Source organism: Pristiophorus japonicus, chromosome 8 (genome assembly GCF_044704955.1).
Source record: "Pristiophorus japonicus isolate sPriJap1 chromosome 8, sPriJap1.hap1, whole genome shotgun sequence".
Lineage (NCBI taxonomy): Eukaryota > Metazoa > Chordata > Chondrichthyes > Pristiophoridae > Pristiophorus > Pristiophorus japonicus.
The window spans coordinates 30002797-30021283 of record NC_091984.1 but is presented as its reverse complement, the minus strand read 5'-3'; the positions used below and the strand labels follow the sequence as shown (position 1 = coordinate 30021283).

Here is an 18487-nt window from a genome sequence, read left to right as displayed (position 1 = left end):
AACCACTGATTTCCAACCGGAAAAGGACCCATTTATCCCGACTCTCTGCTTTCTGTTCGCCAGCCAATTCTCTATCCATGCTAATACATTTCCTCTGACTCCGCGTACCTCTATCTTCTGCAGTAACCTTTTGTGTGGCACCTTATCGAATGCCTTTTGGAAATCTAAATACACCACATCCATCGGTACACCTCTATCCACCATGCTCGTTATATCCTCAAAGAATTCCAGTAAGTTAGTTAAACATGATTTCCCTTTCATGAATCCATGCTGCGTCTGCTTGATTGCACTATTCCTATCTAGATGTCCCGCTATTTCTTCCTTAATAGTTTCAAGCATTTTCCCCACTACAGATGTTAAACTAACTGGCCTATAGTTACCTGCCTTTTGCCTGTTATAGTTTTCATCCACTTTGCTGAGTTATAAATCAGTGGCACATCAGAGTGGGCAAGTGTCAACAGAAGCCAGATGGCCTTGTGCAGAAAGAAGGGAATTTAGGAAAGTTACCACAGTGCTACACTGATGTGTTCCTCCTGACTGTTTCAGGGAGGATGCAACTATGAGAATTAGAACCAAGGTTCTTTGTTTTTATCACTGACTATTTAAAAAAAAAAAACGTTTCTTAACTGAAGTTTCATGTTCAGCCATGAACTCATTGAATGGCGGTGCAGGCTAGAAGGGCTGAATGGCCTGCTCCTGCACCTATTTTCTATGTTTCTATGAATCTTTTTTATCTAAAGATTGACAGACTTGTTGAACTTCCTAAAATCTTGGTTTGCTTTGTAACTTGTTTGAGATTTGTTGTTTGTCTGTGACCATCTCATTTTGCCATTTTCCCATTATCTCTGAGCCCTGAACTGACTTGAAACTATTGTCCCAGGTGTATCTCTGCTCTGCTGTTTGAAGAATTTTCTTTCCTTCTTGGTAATTTCCCCCCACCCCTTTCTACCTCTTTCCTCCATTGCTCCTTTCTGGGATGTCATCATCATAGGCAGTCCCTCGAAATCGAGTAAGTCTTGCTTCCACTCTAAAATTGAGTTCTCAAGTGACTGTACAGTTCAATACGGGAATTACAGTCTCTGTCACAGGTGGGACAATCAAGGGTGGGGCGTCTGGTGTGCTGCATGCTCCTTCCGCTGCCTGTGCTTGTTTTCTGCATGCTCTTAGTGATGAGACTCTGTGTTCAGCGCCCTTCCAGATGCTCTTCCTCCACTTAGAGTGGTCTTTGGCGAGGGATTCCCCGGTATCAGTGGGGATGTTGCACTTTATCAAGGAAGCTTTGAGGGTGTCCTTGAAATGTTTCCTCTGCCTACCTGGGGCTCGCTTGCCGTGTAGGAGTTCCGAGTAGAGCGCTTGCTTTGGGAGTCTTGTGTCGGGCATGCGGACAATGTGGCCCGCCCAACGGAGCTGGTCGAGTGTGGTCAGTGCTTCGATGCTGGGGATGTTGGCCTGATCAAGAACACTGATGTTGGTGCGTCAATCCTCCCAGGGGATGTGCAGGATCTTGCGGACACATCGTTGGTGGTATTTCTCCAGCGATTTGAGGTGTCTGCTGTATATGGTCCACGTCTATGAGCCATACAGGAGGGCGGGTATCACTACAGTCCTGTAGACCATAAGCTTGGTGCCAGGTTTTAGGGCCTGATCCTTGAACACACTCTTCCTCAGACGATCGATGGCTGCGCTGGCACACTGGAGGGGGGCGTCATTGTCGATGTCTGCCCTTGCTGATAGTAGGCTCCCGAGGTATGGAAAGTGGTCCACGTTGTCCAAGGCTGCGCCAAGGATTTTGATGATGTGTGACTGTGTTGGACCTCGTCATCGATCCTGACCAATAGATCCACCACAGACCCAATCCACGTCCGGACCGGGGTCAAGCATGGCTGCGTCATCACGCCAACACTCTTCTCATCTTCCTTGCTGCAATACTCCATCTCGCTCTCAACAAGCTCCCCACCGGAGTGGAGCTAAAACTATAGAACCAATGGGAACCTGTTCAACCTTCGTCACCTCCAGGCTAGATCCAAGGTCATCCCATCCTCTGCCATCGAACTACAGTACGTGGACGACGCTTGTGTCTGCGTACATTGAGACCGAACTCCAAGCCATCGTCAACATCTTCACCGAGGCGTAAGGAAGCATGTGCCTTGCACTAAACATCCATAAGACAAATGTCTTCCACCAACCTGACCCTGTCACACAGCACTGCCCCCTCAGTCATCAAAATCCACGGCGCCGCCTTGACAACATTTTCCATACCTCTGGAGCCTACTATCAGCAAGGGCAGACATTGATGTTGGGATGTAGTTCCATGGGCATTGGTCACCGCCAGTATCTTTTGCAAGAGGCCGTTATTAGTGAGTCTCGCCAGTGTATGTATTGGCAGCCTATTGTATTATTGGAGGGTACGGGTTGGGGAAGAATCCAAGCTGAGCCCAATCTTGTTTCAACCCTTAAATGGTCGTTTTGAAATGCTACTGGCCAGATTAATGTTATCTAAATTCAACCATGAGTTAGTAATAGTACTCGTTGTATTGGGGCACATGTCATCAGTTTTTTATTTGATGTCCCATAAAGGAAATCTTGTGATGAATTTAATTTCAGATGGGAACCAACAAGTGTGCCAGCCAAGCAGGTATGACTGCCTATGGAACTAGAAGACACCTTTATGATCCGAAGACTCATACTGAAAAACCATACGATCAAACAACCATAAGTCTCCAGATGGGAACAAACAAAGGTGCCAGTCAGGTAAGCAACCCAGTGTGAGGAAAAATGTGTGAATTAAAGCTGGAGGTGATCTTTTCCTAGTGAAACCTGTTCTACCTTTGCAAGGGTGCTAATGTTCAGTAATATGGACATTTACTTTCCTTGTAACCTTTCTGTAACCTGCTCAGTTGCTGCATGCAACCAACTACTTACTATTTCTGTACTCTGCCCTCTTGCTCCCCCTGCATCATCCCCCATGAAGGGTGATGTCATTGGTACTATGGGCCGAGAAGAACCCTTCCCTGGCAGACATGGATCTGTTCGGTAAATCAAAAGTTTGTGCGAGTGTTGCAGGAAGTGTGTGAGAAAGCTGCTCGCCCCTGAATCCTGATGGCTCCAGAGATTTCTCCACTCACCACTCAGCTGATCAAGTAGGAAGTTATGAGCTATTATAGCAAATAGCTGACTTTAAACGCTCTGCTCTACTTACTGGCACTTGAATTCAGCATCTAATTTTAAACCGTTCGGGTCAGTGGAGTGGAGCACATCTGGACGGAGAGCAGTTGGCAACTTCCTCCATAGTCAGTAGGGCAGAGTGTCTGAGCACAGCACTTCACACAGTCCTGATTACAGCTAAACTGTTCGTGGTGAAAGCCTTCAGGGGATTGGGACTTGAATTGTCAGGCAGCTAAAGATGATGTAAAGGTTGTTGGGTAAATCAAATGTTTTGGAATTTTGGTATGTTCTTTATAGGAGAGTTTTTCTGTATAGAAGAAGTCAAACTTAAAATTCTTAAAATATACTCGTGTGTAAAGTGATCCATGTGTGATTATCCCCACCCAAAGTTCCAGAGCCCCCTAAAAAGATCCCAATCTATGTATAATATGTGGGTCAGTGTTACATTACATGGGAGCAAAACACATGGGACTAAAATTCCATTTGTCATATTTTAGCTGAGATTTTTTTTGAAGTACAAGCCATGCAGTACATTAGGAACATAATGTCTCAGAATGGTGTGGATTGGGCACTCAGTGGAGATATTTAAGAAAAACACAAATTATGACGTAAATGAAATGCAGTGTTACTTTACTGTTGAGGCACATGATCTAGATATACCCAGCAGCAGATGTGATACTAAAGAGACTTGGAGTTTGTCTACAGACTTTTAATTGAAGTCTTTATGGCCCGGTCAGTCTCCAGCTGGCAAGTGACAGTACAGGACATGAGCATCTATAACTTGTGTACCGGTCAGCGGACTCTGGTGGCTGATTGCTGCTTAGGACGTTCCCAGCTACTGAGGACTCCTTTTCCCCTGACTTGCATCTCCTTTTATTCTGAATCGCTCCCCCAGCTTCTTTGGAGTCAGGAATTTGAACTCACCAAAGAGATGGTCTGCTGAGATTGAAGAATGTATTTTTAACAAACTGCTCAGCTCTTTCAAACAAGCAGATTTGGATTTCCCACACTCTGTAGAGCTGATCCAAGGGTCAGCATAGCTCCCCGGACTGCAAGACATTGAACCCTTTGAGTTTAATAACCATGTGACAGACCCCAGTGAGGGAGTCATGCTGTATCCAAAGCCTATGTGTATATTACTTGTATATAGGATAGCTCCTCCCCAAACTTTAAACTCCCAAACAAAGGCCTACATTTTTCAATTTGTACATGAGTATATGCAGGAATGTTTGCACAATGTTTTATTGATCTATTTATGAAGAGCAGTGCGAGGTAGCAGACTGAATGAAACGTTGTCAAATAGATATCTGGTATTTTGACAAAAGCAGGTGTTGTATTTCAGGTTTTGGCAATCACTCTGCACATTGTGTTTTTGCCAAAAAGTTTTAAGTTTGGAATTGTGGTTGCCAACTATTTCCTTCCTGTATTAAAACCTTGTTCACTTGAATAATTCTGGCCCCCTCCCTCCCTCCCTCTCTCCCTAGGCTGGTATGACAGCTCCAGGTACCAGAAGACACATCTATGACCAAAAAGTGTCGACAGAGAAATGTGACACTTCCACAATATCGCTGCAGATGGGCACCAATAAAGGGGCCTCTCAAACAGGTATGACTGTATATGGCCTTGGACGGCAGGTGTACGACTCCAAATATTGCGCCACCCCCACCGAGCCGGTCATTCACAATGGAAGCCAGGGAACAAATGGCTCCGAGTACAGTGATGGAGATTACCAAGGTGAATACCCTGAAGACTATCCCGTAGAGTATCCGGATGAATACCAAGGGGATTACCGTGGTGAATATTCCGATCATGGTGTTGATTATTAACGAGCAGTATTATGACCCATTACCCCTTCACGAACTAGCTAGACAGCTTTGGTTTTTGCCAGTCTTCCATGAATTTAAAAGTCCAAAATATTGGATTGCTGCCTCTTCTGTGCACAGCTAATCCATAAAATCAGTATTTTGCTGTCTTGCTTTCCTATTCTTTATTGCCACGTGCTGGTAACAGTAATTACCATTTTTTTTAAGTACTAGAGATAATTCAATTTCACTTCGACTTGAAGGAAAAATCCTAAAAGCAACATTTAGAAATCATATGTGGCGCCTTCCCATTTTTAAACTTTGGTGTTTCGACTTTAATTACACACAGCATGTTTTATTGAATTTTGGGAGGCTGCCAGAAATATTGCTAAAATAGGACTTGGCATTTTCCTTTTAAATGCAACACGTTTGCTGCACCAAGTTGCTGTCAGCTATGACGTTGTGATAAATGTCAAGAGCTGGAACCAGTGTAAATGTGCATCTACAGCTAGCCAGTTGTCATCCTTTAGACTTCTGAATTTTGTTCTAATTTTCATAACCTTATTGTATGGGACCAATGCATTTTCAAATACACAGCTTAAAGTGAGCACAAAACTATGAAAATCTTGTCCATTCAGATGGCCCACACCAGCTACAAGTTTTTTTAAAAAAAGGTGCAGTTCAACACCACTGTTGTGTGGCCCAAATCTGAAGTACTGGGGCAAAAATCTTAAATAGTTAACCATGCCTTAAACCTTTACACCCTGTACTGTTAAAACAGCAAAACTTGTTATGCAATATGTAGGGTAATAAGTTTAAAACTATACATCTTGATGTAATGCATTGTTTGGAACCATTGGGATGTTGTCCATGAAGAGACTAAAGCTGGTGATGGAAAAACTGAAATCATTCTTTTCATTACATTAACCAAATGAAGTGACCGAAACAATTTACAAAGTTAGTTGATTGAACAAATATGTGTACTAAAAAGGGACTTAACGAAATGCAGTATGCTTTTTTCATTTTTGCTATAGATTAAATGTATTTTACTTATGTGCCATATTTTATCCATGTAGGAATTCTCTCCTCATTTTTGTATTTATTGCCATTTTCTTTGGCATAAAAGTCTTTGTGTATGGTCCATTTTTGTGAATAAAATTTACTATAGAGACAACTTGTCCACATAGAAATAATGATCTATTCCTTTCTGAGCTTATCCTTTTTGATTACACCTTGGAACAATGTTTTAAAAGTGCTCTATCATGCAAGTTGTTTGTTTAGATTTGATACACTCATAAGTGAATGATCCGTTTTGATACAAATTCCAGTGTAACTGAATCACACAATGCTCCTGTTAGGATGAGAAGAGTAAAACCAAACTTCCATTAGAATGTAATCAAGATGGGCAATTACTGCAAAAATCAGTCAAATGTTAGGTGTTTTGATTGCTGGAGTGAATTTCTAAATTCACACCAGCAATCAAATCCTTAAGAACCAGAATATTTAATCTAAAATGTTTCAAATCTACATATTTCTAAATAAAACTTTTGCATGTTTTACCATTCAGAACAGCAGCTGGATTGGGAATGTGTTACAAGGTTGCAACACAGTTGAGAGGCACTGATATCGCAAAACTTGTTCTTTTAAGAATTACTTTTGTACTGGTTAGCTCATATTGCTGAGCACTATGTGCTCCACATGCATGCCTATATGTTGGGGCTGTGGGGAGCAGGATGAGAGTTTGAACTGGGGTTAAATGCAAATACAATCCATTCCTACATATTTGAGTGAGTTGCACCTTTTTAAAATCGGTGAGTATTTGTTGCCTATTACAAACCAGAAGTACTACATCGTCTCCAATCACAACTGTGCCACATTTAGTGGAAGACAGGAGTTTGGGTTCATTTTAGATGACAAATTTAGCATCAGTGCAAAGGAATTTATGGTTGGCACAAACACAACTGATTTAAATATCCTGAAAGAAAATAGTCTGGATCTGATCTGACACTGGAGGTAAATGATGTAGTGAGACTCCCTCAAGGGGTTAGTTGTGCACCACTTTGACACTGGGTGGTAAATCCACTGCTGTGTTGAGCCTGTGGTATGGCCGCCTAACCTCCATTTAAATGTTTAAACAATAGGGATTGTCTTCCCCCCTCTTTTTCTAAACAGTTCCATTTTTAACTGTTGTGGGAGAGCTCTGCCTTGCCTGTACCCAGGCATGCACACAGCTCATCTCCTGGGCAAGACTTTCTCCAGTTCCAGCTAGCTGTACTACATGAAGCTCTGCCTGGCTGGGACCTAGGCCTCAGCTACAGGTCTTAAACTGGTAGTTGCAGTGTGAATGCATCTTTAATGAAAAAACTTTGCTGTCTTTTTATAAACCAATTGGCCATCTTTATTGATGGAGAGACCATTTGAATATTAAGGTTCAGTCAAGTATTCACATTTTTCACCATTATTATAACACAACTATTAGTGCTCAGTTGGTAAACTGTTATAGTGAACACTCGAGTTGCTGCAGTATTTATAATTTTGGTACTAAAATAATCAGGGCAAAAGAATCTATGTGAGTACAGCCTGTTCATCTACAAACATTGGATCTCCGTTTTGATTATGTTTTACATACTGTTATGCCTATGCTTTTCTTCTAGAAATAGTCGTAGTTCTATCAAAAATTCAAACATATTCACATTTAAAGAACAGAATGGCCAGATCTAACTGCAGTACAGGTACTATCTTGCACCCAGCTATCTTAAGATATCGGAGTACAGTGTACAATATTGAGCTGCACAGTTACAGGAAGGATGTTGTGACTTTAGAGAGGATGTAATGCAGATTCACTGGTATGAGGAAATACAAATATGAAGAGAAACTTAAAGTTGGGTCTTTTTTTTTTGTTGGAACAACATAGATTATATGGGATAAGGGTCAGCGGTTCAAAATTGGGTGACATCATGGAAATAACTCTCCCGCCTTTTCTAACTGTTAATCAAACTGCTCCAGAAGTCACACTACTGTTGGCTACAAAAGCAGTGCCCCTACAATGGGTAAGGAAGGTGGAGAGGCAACATATTTAGAACCTTCAATTCCAGCCAGGAATACAGAATTCTCCCCAACTAAATCATTGTTTTAATGTCAACCTCACTCGTTTTAAATCAGCATTAAAGCGGCCATTTAGTTGGGAACTCTTAGGTAAACACAGCAAATACGGTGGTGATTTGGTGACAAGAAAGCACTTATTGGAATCGTGCACTGGTGTTTTTTTTAAGCTTCCATAATGAAAACCACGTGAGTTTTCTTTTGGGAAAATATTTCCCCGAACAATCCTTCGTCATTTAGTTTTCTCATTGGAGGTCATTTAAAACCTCAGGCAAGACTGTAAATGGTTAGGGCTAACCAAATTAAAACGGCACCTTTTCAAAATCGGGTATTGGTATTTTAATTAGGACCTTGCATTCCATCGCTGAATGTTTTCCTAGTTGTATTTGTGCTTCAAGTTGTGTAGCACAGTAAGGCAGTGTTACAGCTCAGTGGTTGGGAGCCAGCCAACTCCATGTTCTAGCTGACAGAGTGGTAACATTAGAGTTCCATTTTCTCTCTGATGTTGTAGTAATGAAGCTAAACAATGCACCAGTTGTACGTTTACCACAGCCTGGGATAATTAAACAGCTGAGCTTCATAAGAACATAAGAAATAGGAGCAGGAGTCGGCCATTTGACCCCTCGAGCTTGCTCCGCCATTTAATAAGATCATGGCTGATCTGATCATGGACTCAGCTCCAATTCCCTGCTCACTCTCCATAACCCTTTATTCCCTTATCGCTCAAAAATCTGTCTATCTCCGCCTTAAATATATTCAATGGCCCACACATTGCTGATTGTGACGAACAAAGTCCTAGTTTTAAATGCATATGGATTCCAACATTAGAATAGTGACTACTTCATCGGCTGTAAAGTGCTTTGAGACGTCCTGAAATCGTGAAAAGTGCTACATAAATGCAAGTTACTTTACTCCCTGCTCTGCTCCTCTTCCTCCCCTGTCAGCCAGTGTGCTTTTTTTCCCATATGTCACTCATTGGGCATAGTCAGGACAACTGTTGTGCTGTAAGCACTAGAGGTTAGAGAACACAAAATTGGTGCAAAATGGTGTCACAGTGCAGAACCAGCACTACTGTAACCATCCTAGTTCCACAGATGATAAGGAAGTCTTGCTGCAATTGATGAGACAATACTGAAGTATGTGTGTGGTTATGGTCTCCGCACCCAAGGACCGATATACTTTTCTTAGTCTGGTGAACCTTTGTTGCACCCCCTCTGATTCATAAAAAAATTGGAATTTACAGCGCAGAAGGAGGCCATTTCGGCCCATCGTGTCCACGCTGGCCGACAAAGAGCTGCGCGGCCCTTGGTCAGCAACCCTAAAGGTTACATATAAACCTATGAACAATGACGGAAAGGCAAAGAGCACCCAGTCAGCCTCACACAACTGTGACACCCCTTATACTGAAAACATCTATACTCCACCCCAACCAGAGCCATGCGATCTCCTGGGAGAGGCAAAAACCAGATTAAAAACCCCGGCCAACTTTAGGGAGGGAAAAAATCTGGGAAAATTCCTCTCCGACCCATCCAGGCACTAGTCCAGGAGATCACCCTGGCCATATTCTATTCCTTGCAGTACTTGCCATTATATCTGCGCCGTCCAACAAGAGGTTATCCAGTCTAATCCCCATTACCAGCTCTAGGTCCGTAGCCCTGCAGGTTACTGCACTTTTAAGTGCCCATCCAACCATCTCAAAAGTGGTGAAGGTTTCTGCATCCACCACTCTTCCAGGCAGCAAGTTCCAGATCTCCCCCCCCCCCCCCCCCCCCAATAAATCCCCTCTAAACCTTCCACCAACCACCTTAAAACTATGCCCCCTCGTACGTTTTTGCTATTGAGGGAGTGCAGCGAAGGTTCACCAGACTGATTCCCGGGATGGCAGGACTGACTTTTGAGGAGAGACTGGATCGACTGGGCTTGTATTCACTGGAGTTTAGAAGGATGAGAGGGGATCTCGTAGAAACATATTAAATTCTGACGGGGCTGAACAGGTTAGATGCAGGAAGAATGTTCCCGATTCTAAAAGGACAAAGGGTGTTAATAAACAAGCCTGAAGGCTTTGTGTCTTAATGCAAGGAGTATCCGCAATAAGGTGGATGAATTAATTGTGCAAATAGATGTTAACAAATATGATGTGATTGGGATTACGGAGACGTGGGTCCAGGATGATCAGGGCTGGGAACTCAACATTCAGGGGTATTCAACATTCAGGAAGGATAGAATAAAAGGAAAAGGAGGTGGGGTAGCATTGCTGGTTAAAGAGGAGATTAATGCAATAGTTAGGAAAGACATTAGCTTGGATGATGTGGAATCTATATGGGTAGAGCTGCAGAACACCAAAGGGCAAAAAACGTTAGGAGTTGTGTACAGACCTCCAAACAGTAATAGGGATGTTGGGGAGGGCATCAAACAGGAAATTAGGGGTGCATGCAATAAAGGTGTAGCAGTTATAATGGGTGACTTTAATATGCACATAGATTGGGCTAGCCAAACTGGAAGCAATACGGTGGAGGAGGATTTCCTGGAGTGCATAAGGGATGGTTTTCTAGACCAATATGTTGAGGAACCAACTAGGGGGGAGGCCATCTTAGACTGGGTGTTGTGTAATGAGAGAGGATTAATTAGCAATCTCATTGTGCGAGGCCCCTTGGGGAAGAGTGACCATAATATGGTGGAATTCTGCATTAGGATGGAGAATGAAACAGTAATTTCAGAGACCATGGTCCAGAACTTAAAGAAGGGTAACTTTGAAGGTATGAGGCGTGAATTGGCTAGGATAGATTGGCGAATGATACTTAGGGGGTTGACTGTGGATGGGCAATGGCAGACATTTAGAGACCGCATGGATGAATTACAACAATTGTACATTCCTGTCTGGCGTAAAAATAAAAAAGGGAAGGTGGCTCAACCGTGGCTATCTAGGGAAATCAGGGATAGTATTAAAGCCAAGGAAGTGGCATACAAATTGGCCAGAAATAGCAGCGAACCTGGGGACTGGGAGAAATTTAGAACTCAGCAGAGGAGGACAAAGGGTTTGATTAGGGCAGGGAAAATGGAGTACGAGAAGAAGCTTGCAGGGAACATTAAGGCGGATTGCAAAAGTTTCTATAGGTATGTAAAGAGAAAAAGGTTGGTGAAGACAAACGTAGGTCCCCTGCAGTCAGAATCAGGGGAAGTCATAACGGGGAACAAAGAAATGGTAGACCAATTGAACAAGTACTTTGGTTTGGTATTCACTAAGGAGGATACAAACAACCTTCCGGATATAAAAGGGGTCAGAGGGTCTAGTAAGGAGGGGGAACCGAGGGAAATCTTTATTAGTCGGGAAATTGTGTTGGGGAAATTGATGGGATTGAAGGCCGATAAATCCCCAGGGCCTGATGGACTGCATCCTAGAGTACTTAAGGAGGTGGCCTTGGAAATAGCGGATGCATTGACAGTCATTTTCCAACATTCCATTGACTCTGGATCAGTTCCTATGGAGTGGAGGGTAGCCAATGTAACCCCACTTTTTAAAAAAAGGAGGGAGAGAGAAAACAGGGAATTATAGACCGGTCAGTCTGACCTCAGTAGTGGGTAAAATGATGGAATCAATTATTAAGGATGTCATAGCAGTGCATCTGGAAAATGGTGACATGATAGGTCCAAGTCAGCATGGATTTGTGAAAGGGAAATCATGCTTGACAAATCTTCTGGAATTTTTTGAGGATGTTTCCAGTAAAGTGGACAAAGGAGAACCAGTTGATGTGGTATATTTGGACTTTCAGAAGGCTTTCGACAAGGTCCCACACAAGAGATTAATGTGCAAAGTTAAAGCACATGGGATTGGGGGTAGTGTGCTGACGTGGATTGAGAACTGGTTGTCAGACAGGAAGCAAAGAGTAGGAGTAAATGGGTACTTTTCAGAATGGCAGGCAGTGACTAGTGGAGTGCCGCAAGGTTCTGTGCTGGGGCCCCAGCTGTTTACATTGTACATTAATGATTTAGACGAGGGGATTAAATGCAGTATCTCCAAATTTGCAGATGATACGAAGTTGGGTGGCAGTGTGAGCTGCGAGGAGGATGCTATTAGGCTGCAGAGTGACTTGGATAGGTTAGGTGAGTGGGCAAATGCATGGCAGATGAAGTATAATGTGGATAAATGTGAGGTTATCCACTTTGGTGGTAAAAACAGAGAGACAGACTATTATCTGAATGGTGACAGATTAGGAAAAGGAAAGGTGCAACGAGACCTGGGTGTCATGGTACATCAGTCATTGAAGGTTAGCATGCAGGTACAGCAGGCGGTTAAGAAAGCAAATGGCATGTTGGCCTTCATAGCGAGGGGATTTGAATACAGGGGCAGGGAGGTGTTGCTACAGTTGTACAGGGCCTTGGTGAGGCCACACCTGGAGTATTGTGTACAGTTTTGGTCTCCTAACTTGAGGAAGGACATTCTTGCTATTGAGGGAGTGCAGCGAAGGTTCACCAGACTGATTCCCGGGATGGCGGGACTGACCTATCAAGAAAGATTGGATCAACTCGGCTTGTATTCACTGGAGTTCAGAAGAATGAGAGGGGACCTCATAGAAACGTTTAAAATTCTGACGGGTTTAGACAGGTTAGATGCAGGAAGAATGTTCCCAATGTTGGGGAAGTCCAGAACCAGGGGTCACAGTCTGAGGATAAGGGGTAAGCCATTTAGGACCGAGATGAGGAGAAACTTCTTCACCCAGAGAGTGGTGAACCTGTGGAATTCTCTACCACAGCAAGTAGTTGAGGCCAATTCACTAAATATATTCAAAAGGGAGTTAGATGAAGTCCTTACTACTCGGGGGATCAAGGGTTATGGCGAGAAAGCAGGAAGGGGGTACTGAAGTTTCATGTTCAGCCATGAACTCATTGAATGGCGGTGCAGGCTAGAAGGGCTGAATGGCCTGCTCCTGCACCTATTTTCTATGTTTCTATGTTTCTATGGGGAAGTCCAGAACCAGGGGACAGAGTCTAAGGATAAGGGGTAAGCCATTTAGGACTGAGATGAGGAGAAACTTCTTCACTCGAGAGAGTTGTTAACCTGTGGAATTCCCTACCGCAGAGAGTTGTTGATGCCAGTTCATTGGATATATTTAAGAGGGAGTTGGATATGGCCCTTACGGCTAAAAGGATCAAGGGGTATGGAGAGAAAGCAGGAAAGGGGTACTGAGGTGAATGATCAGCCATGATCTTATTGAATGGTGGTGCAGGCTTGAATGGCCTACTCCTGCACCTAGTTTCTATGTTTCTATGTAATGGATATCTCCACCAATGGAAATAGACCCTTACTATCCACTATGTCCAGGTCCCTCAATATTTTGTACACCTCTGTGAGGTCTCCTCTCAACCTCCTCTGTTCCAATGAGAACAAACTCGGCCTATTCAATCTGTCCTCATAACTGAGATTCTCCATTCCAGGCAGCATCCTAGTAAATCTCCTCTGCACCCTCTCAAGTGCAATCACGTCCTTCCTATAATACAGCGACCAGAACTGCATGCAGTACTCCAGCTGTGGCCTAACCAAAGTATTATACAATTTAAGCATAACCTCCCTGCTCTTATATTCTAAGCCTCGGCCAATAAAGACAAGCATTCCGTATGCCGCCTTAACCACCTTTATCCACCTGGCCTGCTACTTTCAGGGATCTGTGGACAAGCACTCCAAGGTCCCTTTGTTCATCTACATTATTAAGTGGCCTACTGCTTAATGTGTATACCCTTTCCTTATTAGCCCTCCCAAAGTGCATCACCTCACACTTCTCTGAATTAAATTCCATTTGCCACTGCTCTGCCCATCTGACCAGTAGATTGATATCCTCCTGCAGCCCTTAACTTTATGATCAACCACACAGCCAATTTTAGTGTCGTCTGCAAACTTCTTAAGCATACTCCTTATTTTCAAATCTAAATCGATATATACTGCAAAAAGCAGGGGACCCAGTACTGAGCCCTGCGGAACCCCATTGGAAACATCCTTCCAGTTTCAAAAACATCCATCATTACCCTTTGCTTCCTACTTCCAAGCCAATTTTGGATCCAACTTGACACTTTGCCCTATATCCGATAGGCTTTTTAACCTTCATGACCAGTCTACCATGTGGGACCTTATCAAAAGCCTTGTTAAAGTCCATATATACTACATTGTATGCACTACATCCTTGACCCTCTTGGTTACCTCCTCACAAAATTCAGTCAGGTTAGTCGAACACGATCTTCCCTTAACAAATCTGCGCTGACTGTCCCTAATTAATCCTTGCCTTTCCAAATGCAGATTTATCCTGTCTGTCAGGATTTTTTCCAATAATTTTCCCACCATTGAGGTTAGGCTGACAGGCCTGTAATTACTCGGCCTATCCCTTTCTCTCAAACAAGGATCCATTAGCATTAAACATTAGCAGTCCTCCAAACCTCCGGCACCATGCCCAGATCCAAAGAGGACTGGAAAATGATGGTCAAGGCCTCTGCTATTTCCTCCTTTACTTCACTCAACAGCCTGGGATGCATTTCATCCGGGCCTGGGGACTTCACTTTCAAAGCTGCTAAACCCCTTAATACTTCCTCTCTGACTCTATTTCATCCAGAATATCACACTCCTCGATAGCAGTATCTGCATTACCCATTTCCTTTGTGAAATCAGATGCAAAGTATTCGTTAAAAACCCTACCAACATCTTCCACCTCCACACAAAGATTACCCTCATGGTCTCTAATAGGCCCTACTCTTTCTTTAGTTACCCTCTTACTCTTAATATACTTATAGAACATCTTGGGGTTTTCCTTAATTTTTCTGGCCAAGAATTTCTTGTGCTCTCAGCATTCCTAATTTATTTAATTTTGCCTCTTAACTTTCTATATTCCTCTAAAGATTCTAAAGTATTTAGCTGTTGGTATGATATAAACATCCCTTTTTTTCTTCATTCTCCCCTATAAGTCCCTAGACATCCAGGGGGCTCGAATTATTTTTCCCAGCCTTTTTCTTTAAGGGCACATGTTTGGCCTGAGCCTTCTGGATGATCTCCTTGAATGCCTCCCACTGTTCTGACACTGATTTACCCACAAGTAGCTGTTTCCAGTCCACTGTTTTCAGTTCTGAGGTCGGGAGGCTACAGAGGTCGGGAGCCCACAAAGGTCGGTGAGATGAGTTGGTGAGTAGCTTTTTTTTTTCCTCAAGTAGGTTTTAAACTCGATAAGGCTAACTAGAAGGATGGCAGTGCAGCTCAGTCCCGTGGAGTGCACATCCTGCGGCATGTGGGAAGTCCTGGACGCTTCGCGCAGCCTGGTCAACCATGTGTGCAAGAGGTGTCTCCAGCTTCAACTGCTGGAGCGCTCCGTTTTGGAGCTAGAGCAGCTGGTGGAGTCAATACGGTGCATCTGCGAGGCTGAGAACTATGTGGATAGCATGTTTCAGGAAGTGGTCACCCTGCAGCTTAAAGGCATGCAGGTAGAGGGGAAGTGGGTGACCACCAGACGTAGTAAGTGTGCTCGGCAGGTAGCGTAGGAGTTCCCCCTTGAATCCATCTCGCTTTCAAACCGATATTCACTTCTGAGTATCAGTAAGGACGATGGTGCGTCTGGGGAGTGCAACCAGAGCCAATTCCAAGGCAGCACGGATGGCTCAGCTGCACGGGGGAGGGATGAAGAACAAGAGAGCCCTAGTGATAGGGGATTCTATAGTTAGGGGAACAGACGGGTGTTTCTGCAGCCGTAGACGTGACTCCCAAATGGAAAACGGTTTTGTGCCTCCCTGGTGCCAGGGTCGAGGATGTCACAGAGCGGATGCAGGGCACCTGGAGGGGGGTGGCGAGGGTAAACAGCTAGAGGTAGTGGTTCATATCAGGACCACTGACATAGGTAAAATGATGGATGACATCCTAATGGAAGAATTCAGAGAGTTAGGAAGAAAATTAAAGGGTAGGACCTCAAAGGTAGTAATCTCTGGGTTACTGCCACGTGCTAATGAGTATAAGAACAGAAGGATAGAGTGTATGAACATGTGGCTGGAACGTTGGTGTAGGAGAGAGGGCTTTAAATTCTTGAGGCACTGGGACTGCTTCTTAGGGCGATAGGACCTGTACAAACTGGACGGGTTGCACCTCAACAGCGCCGGGACCAATATCCTCGCGTGGAGTTTTGTTAGTGCTGTTGAGAGTTTAAACTAGCTTGGCAGGGGGATGGGAACCTGAGAATGAATTCAAGAGAAGGAAGTAAAGCAGAAATTGGATAGCAAGAATCTAGAAAGAGAATCTGTAAGACGGAAGAAACAGGGCTTCTTAGTATGTAGTAAGCAAGAAGGTTTTCCTGTGCTGAATGGTGTATATTTTAATGCAAGGAGTCATCATCATAGCTGTCCCTTGAAGCGAGGATGACTTGCTTCCATGCCAAAAAGGGATGAGTTCACAGGTGTTTCAATGAAGGACCTAGTATTCCAGATCCAGAGCTACATCGTGAAGGGTGGAAGATGCCTGTGCTTGGATTCTTTTTTAACGTGTGGTGGCCATTGCACACCAGCCACTACATGGGCTTGACAGAGCTAGGTCTTGGTCCAGTGGCAAGGATTATCCAAGACGAACTGGAGACCAGCTTTGCTGCACAGACCGAGCGTGCACACATCGCTGTGTGGGCTGGCCTATGCTGCCCCAGGCCTTCTCCTCTTCTCAGCCCCAGATTCATGCCTCTTCTGGGCCGCCCGGTCACTTCCCTCTACGGACTCTTGCCGCTCCTTCGCCCCTCCTGCTGTGCCTGCCTGCACTGCAATCAGCGACCTGGCTTCGTAGCCGTCTCCCTCCTGCAGCAGCACGCGCTGCTCCCTGCAGTGGTATGCCGCCGCATGCTGCTCCCTCCAATGGCCCCGGCCTACTGATGGTCTTGCAGGCTGGGACCGTGCGATTTCCGGGCCAGGCCACTGAATACTGCTCCCTCCAATAGCCCTGGCCACCAATGCAAGGAGTATAGCGAATAAGGCAGATGAGCTAAGAGCACAGGTAGACACTTGGGAGTATGACATTATAGCCATTACAGAAACATGGCTGAAAGAGGGGCAGGTTTGGCAGATCAATATTCTTGGCTACAGGATTTTTCGACGAGAGGGGGTAAAGGGGGGTGGGGGGAGGGTTGCAGTACTGATTAAATAAACTATTAGTGGTGATGAGGAATGATATGTTAGAGGGATCATCAAATGAGACCGTATGGGTTGAATTGAAAAATAAAAAAGGGGGCAATCACACTGGGCATGTATTATAGACCCCCAAACAGTGGGAGAGAGATAGGAGGAAATATGTAGGCAAATTGCTGTGAAGTCTAAAAACCATAGGGTAGTAATCGTAGGGGATTTTAACTATCCAAATATTTATTGGGACAAATTTAGTGTGAAGGGTATAGAGGCTGCGGAATTCTTGAAATGCATTGAGAACTTTTTTAGTCAGTATGTAGCAAGCCCAACACGAGGGGGAGGTCTTGGATTTAGTTTTGGGGAATGAAGCTGGACAGGTTGAAGGGGTATTAGTGGGGGAGCAGAGAGATGCCAGTGACCATAATTCAGTCAGATTCAAGTTGGTTATGGATAAGGCAAGAATAGGCTTGGAATAAAAGTTCCGAATTGGGGAAAAGCTAATTTTGCTAAGTTGAGGAGTGATTCCTGGGATGGGGGAGGGGGATTGTCCTATGCGAGATTGAGTAGACTAGGCCTACATTCCCTTGAGTTTAGAAGAATGCGAGGTGATCTCATTAAAACATAAGATTCTGAGAGGGCTTGACAGGGTAGATGCAGAGTGGTCGTTTTCCCCTGGCTGGGGAGACTCAAAGTAGGGGGCATAGTCTCCCAATAAGGGGTCAGCTGTTTAGAACTGAGATGAGAAATTTCTTCACCCAGTGTTGTGAATCTTTGGAATTCTTTACCCCAGGTGGCTGTGGTTAGTCAGTGGTTGATTATATTTAAGGCTGAGAGCATTAGACTTTTGGACTCTGAGGGGCCGAAATTGCCACTTTTCTAAAGCCTGTTGCCACCGCAAATTGGCGGCCATGCTCCGGAGTGGAGGGGCCGCTGACTTTTGGTAGAATGGCTGCTGATAGCCAAATTGCAGAGTTTTCTGGTGGCGCCTTGATTTCTGACCCCCCCCCCAATACCGCTCCGCTGCTGCCAATTGGTGTTAAGAACGTTATCACCGTGTGCACCACTGCTCTAACTCCCGGACGACGACATTCCCCTCGGAAAATCTTCGGCCCGCCCCACGGTGCCAAAACAACCTTTTCCCCAGTGGTCCAGTGAGGCTGAGGCATTCTACAGTGGCGGTGCGGCTTCCCTTAAAGGGGAGGGCGCACTACCGCTGCTGCCATGTTTTTGTTGGCCGATTGCCATGTTGGCCTACAATTATGCCCCCCCCTCCGGGTTCGGCCGGGCCGCCAACA

General features: G+C 44.4%; 1 protein-coding gene across 2 annotated transcripts in view; it reads left to right on the top strand.

Annotated features, from left to right (window-relative positions):
- cnn3a (calponin 3, acidic a) overlaps positions 1 to 6141 on the top strand; it is a 68712-nt gene extending 62571 nt beyond the window's left edge. For both annotated transcript variants that reach the window (XM_070886637.1, XM_070886636.1), the window contains exons 6-7: positions 2605 to 2751; positions 4650 to 6141. In XM_070886637.1, the coding sequence (XP_070742738.1) occupies positions 2605 to 2751; positions 4650 to 4991 (489 nt within the window). In that variant the 3' untranslated portion in view covers positions 4992 to 6141. The remainder of the gene's footprint in view (positions 1 to 2604; positions 2752 to 4649) is intronic.
- Positions 6142 to 18487: the final 12346 nt, after the last annotated feature.